At 34.8% G+C, this 23926-nt stretch overlaps 1 protein-coding gene across 7 annotated transcripts in view; it reads left to right on the top strand.

Moving 5' to 3' along the window:
* Window positions 1-23926, top strand: part of LOC117326091 (trafficking protein particle complex subunit 13-like) — a 151421-nt gene that overhangs the window by 107654 nt on the left and 19841 nt on the right. For 3 of the 7 annotated variants that reach the window (XM_033882705.1, XM_033882703.1, XM_033882707.1), the window contains exons 2-5: window positions 19414-19582; window positions 20355-20439; window positions 22974-23104; window positions 23630-23702. In XM_033882705.1, the coding sequence (XP_033738596.1) occupies window positions 19414-19582; window positions 20355-20439; window positions 22974-23104; window positions 23630-23702 (458 nt within the window). Of the gene's footprint in view, window positions 1-1781; window positions 1985-9611; window positions 9735-19413; window positions 19583-20354; window positions 20440-22973; window positions 23105-23629; window positions 23703-23926 lie in introns of those variants that run through there. The other 4 variants (XM_033882702.1, XM_033882701.1, XM_033882704.1 and 1 more) reach the window with 3 other exon arrangements.

A 23926-nucleotide genomic window follows, 5' to 3' on the forward strand; every position in this document is an offset into this window, starting at 1 on the left:
CAGTCATTAGATATCATAGTTCTTTGTAACTGTGTGAAGTTTGATCAGAATTCCTCAAGGAATGAAGCTGTTAGAGTGCTGACAAAGCTTGGTGTAAGGTACATACAAATGTACAGACATACAGGAGGGATGGAAAGAAAATTAAAGGCCCCCATCTCCCAGACACCCATCCCCAAACACCCATCCCCCAAACACCCATCCCCAAAACACCATCCCCCAAACACCCATCCCCCAAACACCCATCCCCCAAACACCCATCCCCAAAAACCCATCCCCCAAACACCCATCCCCAAACACCCATCCCCCAAACACCCATCCCCAAACACCCATCCCCCAAACACCCATCCCCCAAACACCCATCCCCAAAACACCCATCCCCAAACCCCATCCCCCAAACACCCATCCCCAAACACCCATCCCCAACACCCATCCCACACACCCATCCCCCAAACACCCATCCCCAAACACCCATCCCCAAACACCCATCCCCCAAACACCCATCCCCCAAACACCCATCCCCCAAACACCCATCCCCAAACACCCATCCCCCAACCACCCATCCCCAAACCACCATCCCCAACACCCATCTCCCCAAACCCCCTGTCATCCCAAACACCCATCCCCAAACACCCATCCCCCAAACACCTGTCTCCCAAACACCCCTCCCCAAACACCCATCCCCCAAACACCCGTCCCCAAACACCCCTCCCCCAAACACCCGTCCCCAAACACCCGTCCCCAAACACCCATCCCCCAAACACCCATCCCCAAACCCATCCCGCAAACACCCATCCCCAACACCCATACCCAAACATCCACCCCCAAACACCCATCCCCAAACACCCATTCCCAAACACCATCCCCCAAACACCCATCCCCAAACACCCATCCCCCAAACACCCATCACCAAACCCGACCTCCACCCCATCCTCCACCTTACTGTACAAATCATTGTTCTGAAAATAGTAGTATAAATGGTCTGCTATATAAGTTATTTATATTACCTCTCTTGGACCCTAAAAGGAGCTGCAATTAGGGATAAAATATTTCCTCTCTTTGACCCTAAAGGAAGCTGCAATTAGGGATCAAATATTTCCTCTCTTGGACCCTAAAGGAAGCTGCAATTAGGGATCAAATATTTCCTCTCTTGGACCCTAAAGGAAGCTGCAATTAAGGATCAAATATTGCCTCTCTTGGACCCTAAAGGGAGCTACAATTAGGGATCAAATTTTGTGGCTTGCATCATTATGTTCATAAGGGTAATGATAAAGTATAATCAATAATTTATATTGCAAGTAGTAGGCAAATTACTTCACATCAAAACTCAGATGACCGTTAAGGCTCATAAGCCTGGTTGTTTTACACAAAATCAATTCTGAGTCAGAGCTGTTTCATATTAAATATTGATTAAATTTATGTAGCTGTTATCTGTTATAACATCTATCAATTATAAAATGATTTGATACCACAATGTAAGGGTTAAATTTACAATTTAATTAAAATGCTAACACATCTAGACTATAATGTAGATCTGCTTAGAATACAAGTACAACTTTCCAGAATACACAAGTTATAAGACCTTGTTATATTTACTAACATATATACACACAACTTTATGACCTTAGCTCTTGACCTATGACCTTAAATATGAAACAAGTGCCAATTATATTGGCAGCTTCGGCACCATTCTCATAATCATGAGCAGGCCTAATTTGAAACATATTGATGTTGTCAGCAGTGTAGGTTTCAAAATCATTATTATGCTGGCAGATGGGCCATCCTGTAACTGGACTTGTGTATATTGAACAAATGTTTGTTATGAAAGTTCCGTACTGCGGTTTATAGACATACAACATTGGTGTTGCTTTATATGGATATAGCCATCAGTGCAGTGTATTACATGTCGGGAGGGAGGAGTACAGCATGCAGACTCTAGGAGATACTCCATCTAAACTTCACTCAAACCAGGCCTGTACACTGAGAGGTGGGTGTCTCAAGGGTTAATAATGTACTGATACGGGTCAATTAATTATGCTGACCTGGGGTATACTCACAGTGTCTCAAGGGTTGATAATGTACTGATACGGGTCAATTAATTATACTGACCTGGGATATACTCACACAGGGTATATAGATATATACTCGCACTGGGTATATAGATATACTGTCACAGGGTATATAGATATACACACACAGGGTATATAGATATACTGTCACAGGGTATATAGATATACTGTCACAGGGTATATAGATATACTGTCACAGGGTATATAGATATACACACACAGGGTATATAGATATACTGTCACAGGGTATATAGATATACTCACACAGGGTATATAGATATACTCTCACAGGGTATATAGATATACTCACACAGGGTATATAGATATACTCACACAGGGTATATAGATATACACACACAGGGTATATAGATATACCGTCACAGGGTATATAGATATACTGTCACAGGGTATATAGATATGCTCACACAGGGTATATAGATATACTGTCACAGGGTATATAGATATACTCACACAGGGTATATAGATATACTGTCACAGGGTATATAGATATACTGTCACAGGGTATATAGATATACTGTCACAGGGTATATAGATATACTCACACAGGGTATATAGATATACTTACACAGGGTATATAAATATACTCTCACAGGGTATATAGATATACTCACACAGGGTATATAGTTATACTCACACAGGTTATATAGATATACTGTCACAGGGTATATAGATATACTCTCACAGGGTATATAGATATACTCTCACAGGGTATATAGATATACTCTCACAGGGTATATAGATATACTTTCACATGGTATATAGATATACTCTCACAGGGTATATATGATATACTGTCACAGGGTATATAGATATACACACACAGGGTATATAGATATACTCACACAGGGTATATAGATATACTGTCACATGGTATATAGATATACTCGCACTGGGTATATAGATATACTCGCACTGGGTATATAGATATACTGTCACAGGGTATATAGATATACTGTCACATGGTATATAGATATACTCTCACAGGGTATATAGATATACTCTCACAGGGTATATAGATATACTCACACAGGGTATATAGATATACTCACACAGGGTATATAGATATACTGTCACATGGTATATAGATATACTCTCACAGGGTATATAGATATACTCTCACAGGGTATATAGATATACTGTCACAGGATATATAGATATACTCACACAGGGTATATAGATATACTCTCACAGGGTATATAGATATACTGTCACAGGATATATAGATATACTCACACAGGGTATATAGATATACACACACAGGGTATATAGATATACTCTCACAGGTTATATAGATATACCCTCACAGGGTATATAGATATACCCTCACAGGGTATATAGATATACACACACAGGGTATATAGATATACTCACACAGGGTATATAGATATACTGTCACAGGGTATATAGATATACTGTCACAGGGTATATAGGTATACTCTCATAGGGTATATAGATATACTCACACAGGGTATATAGATATACTGTCACAGGGTATATAGATAAACTCACACAGGGTATATAGATATACTCTCACAGGGTATATAGATATAAATGTACTCACACAGGGTATATAGATATACTCTCACAAGGTATATAGATATACTCACAGGGTAGGGTATATAGATATACTGTCACAGGGTATATAGATATACTGTCACAGGGTATATAGATATACACACACTGGGTATATAGATATACTCGCACTGGGTATATAGATATACTCACACAGGGTATATAGATATACTGTCACATGGTATATAGATATACTCTCACAGGGTATATAGATATACTCTCACAGGGTATATAGATATACTCGCACAGGGTATATAGATATTCTCACACAGGGTATATAGATATACTCTCACAGGTTATATAGATATACTCTCACAGGGTATATAGGTATACTCTCATAGGGTATATAGATATACTCACAGAGGGTATATAGATATACTGTCACAGGGTATATAGATAAACTCACACAGGGTATATAGATATACTCTCACAGGGTATATAGATATACTCACACAGGGTATATAGATATACTCTCACAAGGTATATAGATATACTCACAGGGTAGGGTATATAGATATACTCTCACAGGGTATATAGATATACTCTCACAGGGTATATAGATATACACACACAGGGTATATAGATATACTGTCACAGGGTATATAGATATACTGTCACAGGGTATATAGATATACTCTCACAGGGTATATAGATATACTCACACAGGGTATATAGATATACTCTCACAGGGTATATAGATATACTCTCACAGGGTATATAGATATACTCACACAGGGTATATAGATATACTGTCACAGGGTATATAGATATACTGTCACAGGGTATATAGATATACTCTCACAGGGTATATAGATATACTCTCACAGGGCATATAGATATACTCTCACAGGGTATATAGATATACTCTAACAGGGTATATAGATATACACACACAGGGTATATAGATATACTCGCACTGGGTATATAGATATACTCACACAGGGTATATAGATATACTGTCACAGGGTATATAGATATACTCACACAGGGTATATAGATATACTGTCACAGGGTATATAGATATACTGTCACAGGGTATATAGATATACTGTCACAGGGTATATAGATATACTCACACAGGGTATATGGATATACTCTCACAGGGTATATGGATATACTCACACAGGGTATATAGATATACTCACACAGGGTATATAGATATATACACACAGGGTATATAGATATACTGTCACAGGGTATATAGATATACACACAGGATATATAGATATACACACACAGGGAATATAGATATACTTGATCCAGCGACCCTTCAGTCGGGAAACTCCTACCACTAGACCGCTGTGCCTCTTCATAAAAAACTTTGTATTTATGGTACATTAAACCTATAAAAGACATATTATTCATGTAAGTTGTAGATAATTTGATATTCAAACCATTAGTCAACTCCATCTTGAATGACTTTGTTTTCCTTTCGCATACTAATCAATATTTACGAATCAATCAACCTGAAAAGTGATGTTACAGTAATCTCAGAAATATATTGATTTAAAAAGTAAAAAGCACTTGGCTAATGAGGTTCACCTGTTAAGATTAGGCTATCAATTTATAGATACATGATTAGGTATATTTTCATGATTGCAGTTCCTGGGTCGTTACAACTCATGAAGCCTTGGATAATCAATATTGATTACATGCTAGAGTGTATATATATAGCACAATCTGAGCCGTGCTGAACGCAATCACTACAACAGGCTAATGATGAAAATCAGAATTGACGAAGTGCTGTTTCTTGTTTTCTGAAATATTACCAGGTATTGAGCTGTATCGTGCCGTGATTGCATGATTAAGACGATCGAGGCTTCACCTATCGTCTTCGTGTTATCGATCTGATTGGTTGTTTTGAATTGTAAACAATATGCTCCCATAGACATCAACAAGAGTGTTCACTTTGATGCTTAGTGATCATATAGGTGTAGAGATGTCTAGTGATAGTTGAAAAGCTATAAAACAGTAAAAAAAACACTATAAATATGGGGAAAAAGTATGAAAAGGTGAAAGCTTTAAAGAGGTGAAAACTATAAAAAGGTTAAAAACTATCGGGAAAAAAAAATCAAATTTAAAAAGCATCAAAGACGTTTAAAAAAAAGTTGAATTTTTAGGGAAAATTATTTGTATGAACTGTTTCCCTTTAATTTTTGTGCCTGTTTATATAACTTTTGTCATTTTCTCCAACCAAAAAGAGCACAATTTGACAATGCATTGATTATGATAGTTTCTACCTGGTTTTAACATCTTGCATGGGTGACATTTTAAATGACAGGGAAAAAAATGTTTTCAAGAGAGTTAAAGTTTCTAAGTGTCAACTGCTTTACCTTGAAACAGGATATGAGATATTAACACTTCAAATTCTCAGATTTTGCTTTGAGTTTTCTATTTAAATAATAAATGTGTTTATCCGACAAAGAGATAGATCCAGGTGGGCTTATTGAATTTTATGGAAATTTCATCAATCAATAAATAATTTTTTCCACACCTTTTTCAGCCAGGCTTCAAGGTATGATGAAAGTTAGTATGTAACTTCAGTATCAGTAAGCTACATATCAAGTTTGAGTTTCAGGGATTTTGAGTCAAGGTCAAGGTCATCGTTACTATTTTTAGCTGGGGCCAGTAGGGGACATGTATTGCTTTAGCAATACCCAGCAGGCTTGTATTTACAGATGTATTATCAGATAAATTTTGAATAATTTTTTAACTTCTTGGAAAAAGAATCAAAGAGTTGTCCAAAAGACACTTATGATAATATCACTGTTCAATATAATTTTAGAGTTAGATACAGTAGAGCAAAAATGAATATAACTGCTGTTTCAACCATCTATGACTCGTCAGTGTTGCTAAGGGCCTAAAGTGTTGATACCTAGCGTGGGGGTGACGCAGGAAATCCCAAACAGGTGGAGTCAGAAAGAAATGTCCAAATCTGGAAGGGGAGGTGCAATTCCTGTCTGTAAATGTCTTCAGTAGTAGCAACACATTTTAAACACCATGCACCTATTTAATACCTGCCAAATATCAAAGACATGCATGGCTATAATCACAGGGATTTCCTTTTGGTATACACCTGTTTCCTCCCACAATGAGAATCCCTGGATGTTTCCAGTTCAGGAAAACATGAAATGTAAGATGTAATGTTTAATAATTGTTTTAAAATAAATAAAGTTTGATTTATCATAAAAATTGCTGCAATGGAAACATGTCAGTCACATAATCTGTAATAACTATAATAATCCTAGAAGACCAACACATAAGCTTTTCTGGAGCGTTTAAAACATTTGTTTGCAATTTTACTGAACAGCTGTAGACATGGGCAGGCCTATCAATAAATAGCATTTGTCCACAGTTTTCCTGAACAATAATAGACATCGGCGGGCTTATTACCAGGCATTGGCATATATTTCTAGATAATTGAATAGCATTTGTTTGCAGTTTTACTAAATAGCAATAGACATATGGCCAGCTTATCACCAGGCATGGGCTTATAGCCGGATAAATACGGTATTAATCTACATACTGTTTAGAGAACAAGTACTATTATCACATCATTGAGTTACATTCATTGCAATCCTGCGTTCATAAATTTTTTGTAGTTCAGTGACAGCTTGATAGCATCATTTCCATTACATTTTTGTCAATGTCACAATTGCTCTTTGCTACTCATTAGACACAGAATTAACGGCCAGTATAGGTTGATTTAGAATCGGATAAAACACATTCATTTTCTAATGCCCAGGTTAATTTTAGGTTCACTTCCAATGTCTGATATTTTGCAAGGAAAGGCCACTTTTCTTAGCTTAAGGTCGGAACAGGTTACTAAATAATGAATGAGAAAAGAGTTCCTCGAGTTCTGATCCCATTAATGATCGTCTTTTTTAGAGTTGAGTTGATAGTTATGGATTGCTTGATGGCGGGTCTTTCTCTAGACATCACCTTTGTGATTTCTTGGCTAGCCATGCATTCAAAGTTCTGTATGCAAACCGTGTGAAAACAGTGAACGCTGCCTCTGAAATGTACAGAAATATCACTGTGCTTCAAAAACTGCTCAATTTTTTCTTTTGTATCAAATCATTTCCAAGATTCTCATGGAGGTCTGACTTGTTTAGACTAATGAATGTTGCTGCAAAAAAAGAAGAATGAACGAAAATGAAGAAAAAATTTGGATGTATCGAATTTATCCATCTGACGTAATAAGAACTTTCAGATAGCTAGTGTTCATGTGAAATATTTAAGTGGACATTCGGTATTTATGACCAAGAAGACAAAGACCATACATGGAGTATTAAAAAATATTGTCATTGAGAAATACACAACATACCGTATGAAACGTCATGTTAGCGGTCATATGGGATTTAGACAATGAAAATTGTGGCCATTTCGAATATTGGAATTTGTGGGAATATTGCGGATTGTGGTTTCTTTTTTACTGGTACAAAATATGCTAGAGGACATCAGGAATTTGGACAATGTGAAGTGCGGTCATTTGGAATATTGGAATTTGTTTGAATATTGAGGATTGAGCTAGTCATCAATGATAAATAAGATGCAAAACAGTAAAGGTCATCTGCTATTGGGATATTGATTGCTAATATGTGTAGGATTTTAGAATACTTAAAGGTTAATTATGATTTTGACAGCCTGATGATAGTCATTCCATAGACAACAGTCTGTGTTGAAGACATTTCTACAGAAATATGTGTTTATTATCTGTCTAGTGTAGTAAGTCATGCTGTCTTGGTGTAGCACAGAGGTCCCAGGTGAGCTTCCTGTAGCTCTGATGGCTACACACAGAAGCCTACTCCTCTAGATTGATCGGCCATTAATCATGCTAACTATAGCACTAAAACAGGAGATATTTCTATGTAGACAGATACAAAGGTCTTGGGGACATTGCTTATATTGAATTTTGTCATGTCTGTGTGAGGACAATGTTCATTGTGTTGTCAAGGATCAAGAAATCAAAGCGCGCTTAAAACAGACTTTGGTATGTGGGAAAAGGTCAAGGTCGTATTCTGTCTGGGCAATATCTATATAAAACAATACTCTATGGTTGTCAATTACGAGAGGGCATTTACAAGGAGGTGACCTGTGGGATACATTGCGCCTCCGTAAATTATTTTTCCTGTTTGAAATCATCAACATCTTATACAAATCGAAAAAATTCATCCTGCATTGAAAGTGTTTTGACTTCAATAGATATATTTTTTATTGAATATTTCAAGAACTGGACAGTAAGTACCACTTAAGAGAATGATAAATGCTTCTTGGGCAGTCGGTATGCTATTTCTTTTCATTACAAAAAGACACACATTCACCCTCATACTCATACAAAATGCATGAGAAGATACTACCAATTGTATCTTCCATATATGTCATTCGCTGAATAAAACATCAATCTCCATCTGTTTGTCGGAAGGGTGTTCAGACCAAGTCTGTACTGAGTTCACCTTTGACCTCTGTTACATAAGGCAAAACCTGCGGGAGATGATCCAGATTTTGTGTCGTGTCTTACGTTTATACTGTAAGGAAATGTCACCTTGTTAGAATCACAACAGTTGATTCGCTATTTCAATGTAATGGATCAGCTATAGAGATGTGGATCTTTACGCAGGTTTTATTAATCCAGACATGTATATTATGCCATATAGATTGATGAGCATTGTGTGTGCAACTTTTTCATATTTAAGAAGGCACAAGTACCTTTTGAAAATGTCAGGTGCTCAGACAATATTTCAAAGAATAATTCTGTGAAAAACTGAGCGTCTCAGGAAAAAATTTGTCTGTTCAAAACAGAGACATCATGTGAAACTGTGGAAAAACAACTAAGAAGTGATTTCAAATCTGTTCAGACTGGAGCAGATGTGACCGTTGAAGGAAGCAGAAGAATTTGTTCTACCAGTCCAGTTCTGTGTTAATGATGTAAAGACCTGGGAAATGTCTTTATAGACAGTTCTAAATGAAGATCGAAACATATATGTCAATGTCAAATTTTAACTAGTTGGAGACAATTTTAGTATCTTCAATTGAAAACCGGTACCATGATGTCCGAACGAGTCACTGCAGCATGTAAGTTGGATCTGCTTCTCCATGAGTTTGCTGTTCTGAAATTACAATATAAGTTTTCATTTCCATGGAGATCATTATTTACTATACCTAGGTCATATTCATATTGCTGGAAAATTATCTTAGTGGTTTTTCAAATTTAACTTTATTCTTTCCTCTAAAATACCTACAGATTGACAATATGACAAAAATATAGGAAGATTGGTCTATTATAGGATAATACATTAACATCATGTGGATGGGCTTATTACCAGACATAGTTTGATTGCCATATTTATTGTTAATTAATTAAATACATAATTTGTGAATTACACTTGTACATTACCTATATACGGATGTTAAGGTAGAAAGGTTATTTTAGAAATACCATCATATGCATAGGATTTAAGATATATTCTCACAAAACCATTGTCTGTTTTAATTTATATAACTTAATAGTGTATAATATATGAGAAAAATGTATGAAAGTTTCCTTTACCTTGAATATTATCCGAGATATGCAATCTTCGTATATTGAGAATCGTTTGGTAATTATACCAGTACAATGATAATGAGTCGGCAGAAAAAATTCATCGCCTCCTTAAATAACAATTATTAGAGTGAAAAAAGGAGGTGTTTATTCATTTAATCAACTTGAGAGCCAATTCCTTGAAAAAGGACATATATTTTTAACATGACTATCATATCTTTTAAGACCTTTCAAAGAAAATTAGAAAACCTATATCAAAAATTTTATTCACTGGATCTATAAACATATGAAAGAGATAGATTTTACTGTTTCTTTAATTGCCCCTGTGATCAGCTAGGTTCGTTTCAGTCTGGGTCTCCATGTAGTAGTTGGTGGCTACATCACTGGACAACCTAAACATAAATATATCTGAACAACTTTTTTTTAATCTGAGTAATGTTTATGTCTGTATTGTATAAGTATTAATTTACATTGTAAACAAAAGAAAATCAGTTGGATATTGAAACCAAAAGGTACATGCTGAGATGTTTTTGACTTCTTTGGAGCCTAGAATTATGTAGACTAAGGTATGATAATTTAATGTACTTTATCACAGATTTTGATGAACAAACATATGGTTCAAATAATCTTCTAAATGCATATAATATTCTGTGCATAGCTTCAATGCCTGGTTCTAATAAAAAAAGTTAATATTTGCAAGAAATCATTTTTTATTCTGCTTTCATTTCATTTTGGACAGCTTTGAAGGTTAAAAATTCAAAATGCAATCAAACTGCTGTCAAAAATTCTTCAATATCCATTTGGTTATTTTTATTTTGCTAACATTCTCTTTAAAAAACTTATAATTACTTATTGCCCTTGAATGATGCAGCGATCTAAATGAAAAGAGAAAAAAATGCACTTTTAAAATCAGCTGTGAGGCATAATTCTGACAACTTTTATAATGCAACTTCAAAAGTAAGGAAATTCTCAGTGCCACATTGAAAGATGCAGTACCAGTATCAGAAGTCGTTAAGCTGTATTTGGTGCCATTGATCATTCTGAGAAGAACTTAAAAATTCATGTAGAATATAAGTAAAAACAGAAGATAATGGACTCTGATGGCTTTGTTGCTAGTAAACGCTCAGACTGTCTGACTCTGTCGTGATATTTCTGCAGATAAAATAATTTTCAAACACATGATCTTTTTTACTATATTTAGACTATGTTGATCTTCCAAATTTTGTCCTTGATTTCTGAGTTTGTCTCCAGAAATGCTTTGAATATATATCTGTTATAAGAGTAGTTTTAATAGCATATCTAAAAGGCTTTAATTGTGATAAGTGTTTCTCATTTGACTGTCCAACTTCAAAAGTATTGGTGCATGCAAATCAAATGACTTTGAAACATTACTGGTAAAAATGTTCATACTTTACAGGTTTATAAGTTCAGATTTACCAAAGGGGACCATAATAGCTCAGTCGGTTAGAGCGTCGGCTACGTAACCTCAGATGAAGATCCAAAGTACATGGTTCGATGCTCCCTTCCAATGTCAGTTTGTGTTTCTTGGAAATCTGAGAAACAGACCAGTCTGTGCTGTTGTGGTTGAGTCCTTGGGCAAGACACTTTACCCTTATTGCCCTGGATGGCATGTGTCAGGCCTCACATATGTTGTTCAGTGAGGTAGTCACCAACTGCTACAAGGAGACCCTGCTTCAAAATAACCCTAGTTGTTCACGGGGCAATAAACCCAGCAAACAAACAACCCAAATTTATTTGATATTTATGTAAATTATCTATTAAACTAATTAATACTATCTATCACAATCTGCACATATAAGCTCATGGTCTCAGGTATTAAGCCCCCTTAATTCTTCATTTTTGCAGAATCATCACTTTTAAAATAGTCAGCTTAAAGTGGTTCATAAATAAGCTGTTGGTAATTTACATACTAGTTTAGAGATGATAACAATATTAATATTAAAAAGATACAATTAAATCAACCAGCTGTAAACAAGAACTTTGGCCTTGACAAATTGACAGTAGAGAGGCATACCTAAGGTAAGTATTGCTGGAAATAAAACCGACAAGGTGTGGAAGAAACCAAACATCTTACATGAACGTTGGTTACACTTGGGAGAAATGCTTCAAAGGTAGCGTAAATAACTTTATCCATTTTGAAAATGCATTTTAAAACACCCAGTTGCAATTATCTGGCCAGAAAGTACTTTGGGTTTCCATGCATGCTTAGAGAGTACAATTTGCTGGTCTGGATTGGGAGATACAGTGAAACATATTAAGATAAGATAAAAAAAAAGGTATGTGAAAGTATGGTTGTACTTGAGTACTAAACCTTTATCACAGATATTTCTTCAGCGTCTACAGACATACAATATGGTGTGAGGGAATTAAGCAAAATGCCAATTTATAGGACTTTGAAGTAATTAGCACATCTAAGACAGTTTCTGGCAAATCCTCAAAATGTATATTGATAGTATGAATATTCTCTATTGAAAAGGTTTCTTAAAAATGTAAACTTTATTTATTCTACAATATTTTTATGCCCCACCACGAAAAGGGGGGCATATAATGTACCCATGTCCTTCTCGACCCATCGCATTGCCTAATCAATTATTAGTGTATTTCTGACCTTGTGTTTCAAGGTATCAATTGGCAGCGGAGGCATTTATGTCTTACAGACATTTTCTAGTTTTATTTATCTTATAATAATTCTTTATTCATTTTATAACAAATACAGAAACAAGTTATATGAACTGATATCAATCAATCTTGTTGGCTTCGATGGATTTGCATGCGAGGGATTCTTACTGTGGGAGGAAACAGTCCGAGCACCCAGAGAAACTCACTTCCTCTAAACTCTCATATTCTGATAGAAATGCCAAATGTTAGAAAATTATAATAATAAAAAAGAAATTAAAATTTAAACATTAATTTACTTCCTTGAATTTGCCATTTATAAGAGTTAGGCTGTTCTTCTGTGTGTGTCTATTATATAAAAGATATGGCACCGAGAGAAAGAGATTTTGTCATGCAGACTATAATTAGATTCTAGGGACTAGGAACTGTCATTTACATTGGTGATAGTCTGTGTTTTGAATATTCAAAATTTTGTAAGGGAGTTTTTTGACAGAATTCTGTCGATATTTAGCTTTGGAACTCAAATGCAGCCGTCACGTACAGATTTTATAAACACAATTTTCTTTCTAAAGCTTCCGAATGTTGAAAATGATTTGTGAAGCTTGGATCATAAAAAGGACAATGCTAGTTGATATTTTGAATTTTATTTGAAAGCATTTTATTGATGTATGTTAATGCATTAAAGCTTTGAATAGCTGGTTCAATGGGTGGATAAAAAAATGAAAACTGTTTTACATAAAGTTTCAAAGGAATTTGAATAACACAAAGAAAAGTACAATACTCTTGAATGTGCATTGATTTTTTTTTTTTTTTTTTTTTCAAAATGATTATGGAGACACGTTTATTTATAGACAGATATTTTTTTCACCTAGAAATCTAAAGCAATAAGCATGCATGTTTACAAAGGAAGTGTTTAGTAAGGAACTATTCAGTATTGAATTAAGTTTTATATTGATCAGTTTAAAGGAATTCATGGTTTTGCCCAGAAACCAATATTCCCTTAGCATGGCAATGACCTTGACCTGTGCTCTTCTGAAACCTATTTGTAATATAAAGCATATTCTTTCTATAATAAAGCATTGTTTGAATTTTTAATTACAGCAGGAAGTTACTGCATGAAAACATTAGTACAGCGTACCATCATATAGATCTGAATCACAGGGACTAGTGATTCAAATTTCAACCCATGATCCTTTATCACAAAATACATATACATGTATACAATGTGTGAATTAAAAACCTTGTCAAGTCCCTGTGCTCTAGATATGTCTCCTTTTTAAATTGCATGAAGAAAATAATCATAAAATGTGTTGTATTATATATTTCATTGAAATATTCATTACACGACGTTTAACATTTCACACAAGCAGGGGCTGTTACTCCAATAAAAAAAAAAAACAGATTTAAAGGGAAATAACTCAGACTCACCCTGAATCAAACAAAATAGCTCACACTTAATGAGAATAGACTTATAATTAGGTATATTTTAATTTGTAGGGCTATACTAAAGTATTATGCACATTCATACACACTTTTGTACCAACTTGAGGGAAATGTTTCGTGTTAGGTCACACTTATACAGGATCAAAGGGAAATAACTTACATGAATATCCATTGAATACAAAATGGAAAGAAAATAACTCCTGCTTACAAAATTGAATTAGAATTGAATTAAATTGAAGTAGAACCAAAAAGAAACTAATTTTCTCATACAAATTAATTTAAAGATAAATAGCAATGAGCATAGAGAAGCAAAACTGAATATATTTGCACAAAGGGAAGTAACTCACATTTAAATGGATCAGGTGCTTAATAGATAATACACATTTTCAGCTTACAGCGATCAAGTTTGTTAACGATATAGAAAAGAAAACTAAGATGTTTATAGCCCAGCTATGAGACAGGAATTGTGTTTCTAGTCAGAAGTTGTTTGTCACAAACAGTACGTGATAGTGTGGGGGTGTCCCCTCTCCTTGGGGAGAGTACATACGATACACATTGTAACCGGTACCACATGCCAAATGTACTATACCCTGCTCCTGTGTCATGCTAACTGTTCGTGATATGTACTTTGTATTGATTCTGGTATGTTCACCGTTCACAGCAGATGTTTTTAGTTTCTTTTAGTACTATGTAATTGCTTCTTAAACTAGTATGTTAGCTGTAATTAAATAAATCGACTAAATTCTTATGTACATGTTCCAATCTTCGTTTGTTGCCCACACAATATCGTTGGCCTTAACCCTCTGTGTGTTTCTGACGCAGATGGAAAGGCACCTCAAACCTGTGATGCTATGATCCTGGTTTTTGTGTGACGTACTATTTGATGACACTTGGGATGCTCAATGGAGCTGGAGTCTTTTTTCGTGTTGTTGTCGAAAACTGTTCGTAAATAATGTAAGATATGTAACGACTGTGTTGTGTCACTATATAGAACCAGTCCTTTTTGACGTCACGGAGACAATTAACATACTTTTATAGAACCAATATCGTAGATTAAGATATAAATAGATTCTGTATTGCTATTTTGACGTAATGATGCTGGAATTATAGGAAATTGATAGCCAGACGTCAAAACTCACTGCATTGACGATATAATTAAATTCTCTTTGAAACACATTTTTTTTGGCTTTTAAGAAATGATAATGTCTTTTAAATTACAGAGATTTTTTATTTTTTTTCCTTTTTGATTTTTTCTTTATCATACTTCAAAGGGACCAAACTTTAACCTTAATACTAGGAATTTAAATTTTTGTGTTACTTTTTTGACGATATGGATCTAGGCCTTATACATCTTTATCAGGAAGTTGTGTATAATGGTGACTAGAGGCGTTTTACTGTTGTTTGTTCATCTGTTCATTAGTGCATTGCTACTTTCTGTGTGAGGTATATTTTGTCTCCTGCATCAAGCAATAACTTTTGATAGGTCCTTAAACAATGCTAACCTGCATCAAGCAATTTTCAAGTCTCCCATTGGGGGTGGGTTAGGGGTGGGGTTCAGGGGATGTTATAGTTTTTCATTGTGTCCTCCGCCAGGCTCCGCGGTCCTCCCATCCTTCCAAACATAATCTTTTCAGGGCTCTATCTCCTACATTGCTTGACACTTAAGAACTGCGTATTTAGGGTAAATGCAGGGTACGGTATATGCAGGGTAGAGTATATGCAGTGTAGGGTATATGCAGGGTAGGGTATATGCAGGGTAGGGTATATCCAGGGTAGGGTATATGCAGTGTAGGGTATATCCAGGGTAGTGTATATGCAGTGTAGGGTATATGCAGGGTAGGGTATATCCAGTGTAGGGTATATGCAGGGTAGGGTATATGCTATGTAGGGTATATGCAGGGTAGGGTATATGCTATGTAGGGTATATGCAGGGTAGGGTATATGCAGGTTCTATCAAAAAATAGGTCTGTGCTATACTGTGTTGAATATATAGATATGTCTCTGTATAAACCTCAAACCCCATGTTCAGTGGAGTCTTGTAGAGCCTTGTGATTCTCTTCTGATAAACTTAACACATAAAAAAACACAACAACATTAAATATGAAAAAGTGTAAAAAAAAAAAAGCATAAATGGTGAGTTTCAAACTTCACACCTCCTTCAAGATAAAATCCCGACATGGAATCGTGATGTTTCACAGAAGGGAGTTCCTTTATGGTCATTGTGATGAGGTTAGCCTGAGGGATGTTACAGCTATCTCGCTTGAATCTCTATCTACATCATACCTACATCACGCCTCAAGAGTCTTTTCTGGCTGTCAAAAGTCTTTACTTCATTTATTATTTGCCATTTGAGCTGTAATCAAATTACAAATCTATCGCTGTTTTCCAAAAACAAACCATTTAACTTTTATGGCCATCCATGAAAAGCCCAATAAAAAGGCCTTCTTTTATTTCGTCACCGTTCAAAACCCAGAGTGGTTGGTTTCAAATTGTTAGACAAACACTTTTTTTATCTGATGCATGCAAGAAAATACCATTTGTTACTGTTGGTGCAAGCTTAGTTTCCTGCACCTATCAAATTTTATGGGTGTATAATGGTATGGCATTGTCTGTCCATCTGTCGGGCATAAACTTTTGTTTGTCCGGAGATCTCCTAGCTCCTACATGTTTCGATGGATCTATTTGAAACTAAGTATGCATATGAATATTCATGGTATGTAGTTGTGTTTCCCTGAGACGAAGTTTTATTTTGACTGTTTATGCAAAAGTTGTTGCCCTTTGTTTATTTCTAGTGCCCGTTACTTGAATCTTGTCTATAGAGTTTTCTGATTTCTTTGAGTCTCAATAGGAATTTTATGACACCAAGTTGTGTTAAATGAGTTGGAGACTAAGTCCTGATCACTTGTATTCCTCAAACTGAAAATTAAACAATTTGCCATTGATTCTTAATCGAGGGGACTCCTCGTTTTCCTCCCCGTCCGTCCTTTCAGTTTTCCGCACTATACTCATCAATGCTTCAAGGTATGTTGGTGAAAGTTGTTATGTAACTTCATTATGAATAGCTACAGATCAAGGTAGAGTTTCAGTGTTTTTGGTCAAGGTCAAGGTCACTGTTACTATTATTAGCGCGGGCTGGTAGGGGACATTTATTGCTTAAGCAAATACCCAGCATGCTTGTTTCTTAAGGTGATGGGTATTTTAATTCACTGCAAGATAGCTAAATAGGATTCAACAGGCGTATATTGTACCAAGGTGTTCCAAGGGATAATCAGATTTTAAAAAATGATGAAACAGAAAATGTGTAACAATTAAAACGAAAAAGAAAAAAATTCTCCCATGTTTCAGTAGATGTAGTTCCAATTTAAGGATTTAATCCTGGAGCATTGATTTCCTCAAGTCATTAGTAACTTAATTGGTTTGAGTAACACAGTTGAAATTGATTGAAAAGAAATTTTATGTCTTGAACTGAAAAGCTGTTCCATTGTAGAATGGATATCTCAACTCAGCATTAAGAACCTTACTGAAACTTAAAGGGCATGTTATATACAGTTTTAGTTATAAGATACCATTTTCTATCTGATAAGACGTTCAAAATTGCTGTGAATTTTTATTTCATTTTGAAGATATGCATTGATTCTAATACTCGTTCTTGGGAGCAAAACAGATCTTCCTGGAAAATTAGGGAAATATTCAATATGGAGTCCATTTGAGCATGATCTAATTCAAGATAGCCACCAGGTGCCATTTTCAGTTGAGACATCTGAATACTGCTTTTCATCACAAATTGTAAGTAAGTGATATTCTTGAAACTTCAGGAAAATGTTAAGCATCAGTTCTACTTGGGCCTATATAGCTGCCATGTTCATGCTGATTAAATATTCAAGATGGCCACCAGGTGTCATTCAGAATTTTGACATCTGAATGTACTGCTAATTCTCAAAAACTGTGGATTAGTGATATTTTTGAAACTTTAGGGAAATGTTACAGATCGGTCCTACTTGGGCCTGAAGGTGCCTAAATGTATGTATTGAACTTGATTAAATATTCAAAATGGCCGTCTGTTGCTATTTAGAATTTTGACATTTGAATATATACATGTACTACTATTCCTACCGAACTGTGGAAGTGATGTTCTTGAAACTTTAGGGACATGTTAAGCATACGGGTCCTACCTGGGCCAATAGTAGCCATGTACATGTTGAACCTGCATGATTAAATATTCAAGATGGCTCTCTGTTGCCATTTGAAATTTCGACGTAGCTGCTTGTTCCACTTTACTATTTTAGTCAATATATTGAACGACATTCTTACTTTTAACGACAGTATGGATTTTAGAACATCTTACCGCATAATTCATTAAATATAGACTTGAATGTACAGAATAGATATAATTAAGAGGAAAGGTGAGAATAGAAGAAAAAGCTTACATAGAAACATTAAAGATTATGGATGATGGGCGCCAAGATTCCTCTGGGATTTCTTGTGCATTATCAAAGTTTAAAAGAGTTGATCATGCATAATGATGTATATGCCAACAATATCTTCCCACAGAAAACGATAAAATGCAAATCCTACTTTAGAGCAACCTGTTTGGTACATGTCAAGAATCGTTTGTATACAAATGTATATATGTATCAGCGGTATAAGCTGCGGGCATTTCTGGCTAGGCGATTGGGTGCAGTAGATCGTGAGTTCGAGGCCCGGTCAGGGCACGAGTCATAAAGTTGTCTTCCTTCATCATTTGTGTTACTATGTTATATCAAATATTTGGCACAATGTATCATATACACTATGTGTTGGTGATCCAAAGATAAAGATTCAAATTTGCTGTTGTAGTTGTACTCCATGAATATTGATATATATATTTAACAGGGAGTAACTGAAAACAACAAATCAATTTGTTTTAGTAAAATAAACAAATTACAAATACCTTGTCAAGAATATAACACTGAATTGGTCGCGGTGCTAGAGCGCCACCTATATCGCAGCACCTCAAAAATCAAATTATTCCCCTTGACTATGCTATGAGTTTTTGCATAAGATGAGGTTGGACATCATTTCTTTAGTACTTATTCCGAATTGTGCAAAAAAGTATGTAAATTATTAATCATGACAATGTTTGTTTATTGACAGTGATGAGGCTGACCAAGCCGGCTCTGATGCCGTACCACCCATTGGTCAGTGATGAGCGTGACTTACAGGGCGAGATATTCGCCAAGATGAGTGACACGGATATCGCCAGACCAGCTGGAGTGCCCTACTTTGGACTAGGTGACCTATTAACCCTACCACAAAACTTTGGGTGAGTATACAACCTTTTATGTTTTAAGAAATAACCCTGTGATATGCAACTTATATCAAGGTTATAAACCTGCAGTAATAACCCTACGACAAAACTTTGGGTGAGTATACAACCTTTTATGATTTAAGAAATAACCCTGTGATATACAACTTATATCAAGGTTATAAACCTGCAGTAATAACCCTATGTTAAAACTTTGGGTGGGTACAAAACCTTTTATGTTTTAAGTAATAACCCTGTAATATACAAGTTATATTAAGGATATAACCCCTCATAGTACATATCATGAAGCAATTTGAGTTCCAATCGGTTTGATTTTATTTTCTGGCCCAACGAACTGACCAAGGTACCATCTCACTAAACCTAGGGGTCTAAGATGCTAAATCTTTTGATGTCTTGTATCAGTGAATCAGCAATTGTGATGTCCAGACGAGGCTAGAAAAAAAAAAACAGTGTCAACTGAAACATATATGTATAGGTCTTTTAAAGAACTTATTTTTGATTACAATTTTAAAATCTTAAAAAAAAAAAAAAAAAAAAAATTCAAAGTAGGGTAATTCAAAATTTTCAAAATGAAAAATAACAAGGAAATATATGACGTCACACTTCCTCCATATTTCTTCCCTAGAGTCTAAATCAGCTTATATGTACCTTACATCAGGGAAAGATTCTATCATTTTAATTATTTTACATTGATATATGAAATTATCCAAACTATATGATATCTGTATTTAATTAGTGTGTAATAAATTTTATACCCTGTACTTCACAGAAATATTTTCCTGGGCGAGACATTTTCCAGTTACATAAGCGTCCACAACGACAGTACAACTGTTTGTAAAGATATTGTCTTAAAGGTGAGTCATAATTTGCAAAATTGATTTATAATTGAATATTTACATTTGGCGACCATACTCTCCCATTATCTCAATGTTAATGTGGGTTGTTGCATCTATGAGTGCATAGATGCAGTCAGTAGATCACATATGGCATTGTTAAGCTATGGATGAATTAAAAGGAGCAAGGATTATGATTGAGAATTATGACATCATTTTGTCAATATGTGTATCATTGTCACGACAATTCTTAATTTGTATTGTAATTTGTATTTGATTAGTTGTGAATCAGTCACAAAAATGAATTTTGATTTAAAGATGCTATTGTTTCAAATTTAAAAGAAAGCACATATTTTATTAAATGTAAATATAAAAATTAAATCCTTGTTAGATTGTAATTATTGTCAATATAATTGCAATATGGGTGACATTAATGAGATAGTGAGATATTAATGGTGCCTGTTATGTTGATTCCATGTACATGTATCTGTCACCCAGATTGCATTAATTCGTCAAATATACAGTCGATTTTTTAGATTAGTATGATACTATATCTAAGAGACCACTCATGTTATTGACAGGTTTAGTATTGAAAAACCACCTGTGTCATTAAACCACCTGTGTCATTAAATCGCTTGTGTCACAACAAATTTTGTTAAAGATATAGATCTTTGTTGTGTGAAATCTAAAGCTGAGCTGCTGGTCACAGGCCTTACCTGCCGACACACGTGAATCCACTGCTAAAATAAGCAAAAGAGTGATAACCTGACTTAATCCAGTGTCCTGGTCTCTTTAGACATCTTCCCCAGGTTCCGGGTTGTCTGCACAGTTTTCCATCTCTGCCGTGTGATGTTGAATCGACAGCAATCAATGCATTACAGAAGCAACATATTTATTTTTGCACCCCTACTAAATTCTAGCTAATTTTAGCTTGATTGGTTGATCGAGCGTCAGACTAGAACACCAGAGGTCCCAGGTTCGATTCCTTGTGGATAGGCATTCAAATAAATTCATCATGTGCTCTCTGATACACTAATAGATGACATAGTGTCGATAATGTAGAATTAAACACTGAATTTGTTTAGAAAAAACAAACATATACCTCCCCTTGTCTATAAACTTCAACAAAACGCATCTTTTTCAATTTTCTTTAACATTACTTTTTTTCATTACTTTTTTTTTCATTACGATAAATGAACGAACAACAAGTCAAGTTTTAAAATCCCTTGAAGAGATTTGTAATTGCATTTTAAAAACCAACAGGGATATCCCTATTTCCATCTAACGACTTCAGTATGACAGCCCATCTCCAGCATTTGATCATAAACCTAAAATAAATGTTATCAATTTCCTAAGCAACTCTGTCTTAAGAGGTTTGTTTTCTGCAGTAGCATTGATTCCAAATATTGTGCAGTCCTTTAATTTTCTGATAAAAAAAAGAAATAAAAAATAAAAAAAAAAATAAATAAAAAATAAAAGATTCAAGATTCTTGCATTCCCAGGCCATTAAGGAGTGCATGATTTTCAAACATCCGAGCCTAAAGTGCTTGAAAACAGGAAAAGTACCTAAATAAGGTGAACTTAATTGTAAGCGTTACCGATTAAATGCTTAATCAGCTATCACCTGCCTAAGGATTAACAAAGAAAATAAATGATAAAAAGATGTTGGTTATAGAGGAATCTTTGCCACTAGCAACTGACATTTTTATGTAATGAACATTAGATTTTTACACAAACTTACCATTGAGGTCTTGGATCCTTCTTCAAATATGAGACAAGATCTTTGGTCAAACTACCCAGTACATATGAAATTAAAATAAGATTTCTCATTGTTCTTGGTAACAATGGTTAAGAAGAGGGAATGCAACAAGAGGCCTGATTTTGAGTTATAATTCTATTGTAAACAATACTATTTCCAAATATGGTCTTCGTTTGTGTGTTTTGATAAAAATAAATCATATTTTAGTCTGTATAGGACTTGCATGACTAAATCAGCCAAGGCTTCACCTGGACCAAGTCACTACATAAAGAAAATATGTTTCTGAGGTTCATAGTTATTGCCTTGGCTAATTAACATATGGAATAAGTACCTCCTATATTTGGTAATATTCAATAGTAATATCTTAAGACTTGAAAAACAAAAATATACACTTTCTACTGAAAATAGAATGACATAGGACTACAGGTGAAAATAGGCAGGGAATTCCCCAGGTGGGGGTTCCCCAGTGCACTGTAAATCTCGTGGTTACATTTGAGTACCCATACGTGCTCTTATTTGCCATTAAACCTATACAACAATATCATTTCTCAGAAAACCTCACACTTTGATTTGATATCAACTTTACATTATTTGAACTTTATGAGCAATAAAGGGGATGAAATCTCTAGAAATAATAGTAAAATATTGAGTTGTGTAAATCCTACAGAATTTGTTGTATGAATGGCCTTATATATAACTCTATAATCCAAATTCTACATGTTTGGGTAGAATATCTACCTATACAATTTTATGATAGGCTACTCAATTATTAATGACTGATTGCCTTGTTTTTCAGGTCGACCTCCAGACCAGTTCTCAGAGATTGATGTTGTCTGGATCAGAGTCGCGGCCCCTGATGGAACTCCCGCCTGACTATAGTATTGATGATGTCATACATCACGAAGTCAAAGAACTGGGCACACACATGTAAGTATGACAACCAGCTATATATATTTACTTTATTGACTTTAGAGCTCAATAATACCTTTATTAGCACACAATCACCTTTTTCTTGGCAGAACAGAAAAAAACATTGCATGTTTCATTAACATGTCAAATGAACTCTTTGTGAAAAAAAATCAAATAATGGATATAGAAACAGTCTTTTTCTAAAAGAAAATTAAAAAGAAAAGAAAAATCCAACCCCGATTTCACATTGAAACATGTCCATAAAAATTGTTATTAAGTGAACCCCTTTGATATTTTTGTAAGCAGAATGTCTGTTTATAAGGTCAAACATAGAAAAAAAAAATTAAAATATATGTGAAAAATATGTATCACTTTGTAATTAATCTTAAACAATTCCTTGGGCAAGATCTATTGAACTATGGTATCAAGATATTTTGTATTCAGAATTTTATCACACAGCAAAAAAAAAATAAAAATCATAATCATAATCTGTACATGTATATAAGGTGAATATCCATTGGTCATTTTTACTTCTGATTTCAGATTGGTATGTGCAGTTAGTTACACCACCAGCCAGGGGGAGAAAAATGCTTTTAGAAAATTCTTCAAGTTCCAGGTGAGAGGATGATAATGAAATTATTGGAAATATCCTTTAAAACAATCTACTGATATCCTACTTTATAAAAGGTTAAAATTATATCTGGGTTAGTGCAAGCCCTGAAACAACCCTAAAAACAATAGTTGGCCTAGAAAAAAAATATGAAAAATCTTTTATAAAATGTTAAATTAAAGAAAGTCTTGAGTCAAAATGAGCCTTGAATAATTATACACTATATAGAT

Source organism: Pecten maximus, chromosome 4 (genome assembly GCF_902652985.1).
Source record: "Pecten maximus chromosome 4, xPecMax1.1, whole genome shotgun sequence".
Lineage (NCBI taxonomy): Eukaryota > Metazoa > Mollusca > Bivalvia > Pectinida > Pectinidae > Pecten > Pecten maximus.